The sequence below is a fragment of the Mirounga leonina genome, unplaced genomic scaffold, assembly GCF_011800145.1.
Source record: "Mirounga leonina isolate KUSES-001 unplaced genomic scaffold, KU_Mleo_1.0 Mir_100848, whole genome shotgun sequence".
Classification (NCBI taxonomy): Eukaryota; Metazoa; Chordata; class Mammalia; order Carnivora; family Phocidae; genus Mirounga; species Mirounga leonina.
In genome coordinates this window covers 1-3374 of record NW_023270025.1, presented here as the reverse complement: position 1 = coordinate 3374, position 3374 = coordinate 1, and the positions used below count along the sequence as shown (strand labels likewise).

General features: G+C 57.5%; 1 protein-coding gene across 1 annotated transcript; it reads right to left on the bottom strand.

Annotated features, from left to right (window-relative positions):
- Positions 1 to 316: 316 nt before the first annotated feature.
- LOC118007576 (histo-blood group ABO system transferase 2-like) lies at positions 317 to 3275 on the bottom strand. Its single transcript, XM_035000600.1, has one exon. The coding sequence runs from the start codon at positions 1168 to 1170 to the stop codon at positions 766 to 768; it is 405 nt and encodes a 134-aa protein (XP_034856491.1). The 5' UTR covers positions 1171 to 3275; the 3' UTR covers positions 317 to 765.
- Between the last annotated feature and the right edge of the window lie 99 nt (positions 3276 to 3374).

The window sequence follows — 3374 nt, the reverse complement described above, 5'->3', positions numbered from 1 at the left end:
AAACCCATCCCATCTTCCTGACTTTGGTTAAAACCGACCTCTGCCGGGAAGCAGCACAGGACTGTGCACGGCTGGGGGAGCCAGAGAGAGGCACGTGGAATATGTAGGAGCTACCAGACCCCCAGCCGGGGGACTTGGCCCCAGTGACAAGTCCAGGGTCTGATTATGAATATTATAATGGAAGCATCCTGAACATCAGACCTTCCCCACTCCAGGCTTCATGATTGCTGCTCGTTGTAGCTGCTACTGTTGGCTTAGTGCTTTTCTGAACTAACTTTGTGAAGTCTGTATTCTTTGCTGTGTGTGCTCACTGAATCCCTGTGCTGTTAACTCAGTGGTCAGCCAGTGGCTGGGCAGAGAGGTCACCCCTGTTTCCGAGCTATGGGCTACAGACTGGAAGTCCCCACAACCTCCTCTTCAGGTTTGAATAATCTGCTCCAGTGGCTCATGGAACTCAGAGAAACATGTTACTTACTAGATGACCAGTTCATTAAAAGGACAGAACTCAGAGCCAGGCAGCTGGAATCAATGAGCAGGGCAAGGTGTGTAGAAGAAGCTCGGGGCTCCCCCGCTCTCTGAGTTAAAGAGGCCTTTGCCCACCTCCACTCTGACCTTCGTCTGTACTTCCTAACTGATGACGTCCTTCCTTCGGGCTCATCTGTTAACTCAAGTGAAAGACCCGGTGGGCACCAAAATGACTCCTCAAGTAATAACCACTGCTGATGTCCTGGTGATTCTTGGGCACAGCCATGAATCTCAGCTTCTTCATGATGGGGCGCAGCCCAGCAGCTGTGGGTCCCACAGGTCCTCTCGGGGACAGCCCAGCAGCTGAGGGTCCCACGGGTCCTCTGGGGACAGCACCTTAATGGGCTTATGGTCCAGCAAGTACCTGTTCAGGTGGCTCTCATTGTGCCACACAGCCTCAATCCCAGTGGCCAGGTTGACCCCCATTGCCTGGTGACAGGCCAAGGTCAGTTGGTCCTCTACCACCGACCCCGCAAAAAAGGTCCTCATGTAGTAAAAGTCGCCCTTGTGCCTGGGGATGTGTGCCTGGGACTGTGGCCAATGCTCGTAGCTGAAGTCCTTGCGGGCTGCCTGGTAGAAACCGGGGTGCAGGGTGCTGAAGAGGGGGGACAGGATCTCCATACTCACGTGGTCGCAGAACTTCATATCCACCTCTGTGCATACCAGGTAGTCCACCTCACGGAGGAAGTGTGGAATTATTCTTAGAAAATATATTGTAAGCCCTCAGGAGTGATTGTGGAAGCAGCTGAAAGGTCAACAGCGTTCCTGTTCTCAGACTATTGAACGCAAGGGCCCAGTAGGAGCAGGATCCCATGATCCCCAGTGGCAGGGCACAGGTTAGGAGCTAGGAAAGAATGTAACCCTCAGGTCCCCTTTCTGCACCTGGTGCTTGCTAGCACAAACATCCCACTTTTCCCTTATCCCATGACTGCCTCCCTGAGTGCCTGCCCCTAGGGGAGGGTGCAGGACTGCTTTACCGCTTCAGGATACTTGCCATCCCTTTGTCCTCCTCTCCCACGCTTTGAGGCAACTGCCCTTGCTTTTCTGATAAAAAAATGAAATAAAAGCAGAGGCAGCCCTGCATGGTCACTCAGCTGCTGGGCTGCCCCCCATCATGAAGTAGCTGAGATTCATGGCTGCCCAAGAATCACACATGTTTCTCTGAGTTCCATGAGCCACTGGAGCAGATTAGCCAAACCTGAAGTGGAGGTTGTGGGGACTTCCAACTCATGGCAGGTGGGGACAGAACCTTCAGGGGGTCAGCCAGGGGAGGGGACCTGCAGGGTTTGCCCGGGAGCTCAGCACAGGGGGAGTGTTCCTGGCTCCAACATGCTGACTGTGGGGCTGCATGGGTCACAGGGTCACCTACCCTAACCCTAACCCGTTCTTGCAACTTTCTTCTACATTTGAAATTACACCAAAATAAAAGGTTTAAGACGTCACGTGCATCGTCATGTGCGTGATCTGACCCCAGCGCCCTCAGCAGCTCAGCGTTAAGAGAACGAGAGGCCTCCCTTCCTGTCCCTGGAAGAAGACACCTGGAATCATGCGAAGGAGGGAAAGCAGGCCTGGGGAAGAGGAGAGCGACACATTTTTACCGCACATCCTCTGGTGCCGCGTGACTGTCTTACGTGTGCGTGAGCAAATCAATCAGGAAAATGAAAACGCAGAAACTCGCGGGAAGGAACCCTTCTGCACCCACAAGGGGAGCAGCATCCTCAGGGACGCGGCCTATCCTTCAGCTCCATGCTCGCTCCGCCTCCGCCCGCCTCCCTGCTGGGCAGCCCAGCCGCGTGCCTCACGCGCCACCTGCTGGCGGAGCGGGGCACTGGGGCCGAGGCGCGCCAGCCCTCCGTGCCACCCTGGCACCCACCCTCCACCATGCGTGATCTCGTGACCGCGGCCACATCCCACCTTCCGGAGAGCCCCCGCAGCCAGCATGATGCCCGATGCAGCGTGGCACTCCGCAAAGATGAGACGTACCGAGGAAAGGACGCGGCTTCGAGGGGAAGCCCAGCAAATAGACTTGGAGGCGAGCACCCGCCTCAGAGCCTGGTGGCAGAGCGGCCCCGCGGCCATGGTGACCCCCGAGAACCACACTGCTGACTGTACGGCCCCCTGCTGGCCCGCCCACCCCAGCCCCGCCTGCGCTCCCGGGGTGTTCACGGCCTATCCCACACTTTACACCAAGGAAGGTGTAAAGTCAGCAGCACTCAGGACCCCGGTCACCACCTCTTTGTCCCCACGAAGACTCTGAAAAGCAGGGACACCAAGCTGGCCAGTCCTGTGGAGCAAACCAGTTCAGCCCCAAGAAGCCAAAGGAGTTCAATCGGAGCATTAAAAAATAGAACAGAACAGAAAATACCAGATCAATGGCCCCGGAAGCCCATGACCAACACACAGCTGAAGTAAACCTCAAGGACAAACGGCTCATCTCTGTGACTCGCGCAGGACGGCACAAACACATCGCCCTCTGACAAAGTAAACCACACGTGGGGGCGCAGGTGCACGTGCCCTCCGCCAGCGGGGGACTCACCGAGGTCTGTGTTAGGGCCGGCAAGGAGCTGCTTGAACTTGTCGAGCCGGGAGGCCTCTCGTTCACTTAACGCTGACCTGCTGAGGGCGCTGGGGTCAGACGTGCCACCCACGGCGGCCGCCACCGAGTGTGGGAGAGACTGGGACCGCTGCAGAGGAGCAGTGTCACCGGCGCTATCTGCGGAGAGAGCGCGCAGGGGGTGAGGACGGCCTCCTGGATCCCCCCCCACGGCCCTGTTCCCCAGTAAGAAGGCTCCCACCCGCGCCACCTGCCCTTCGGGAACGCCACCGTGCCACAGCCATCCCCTCCTCCC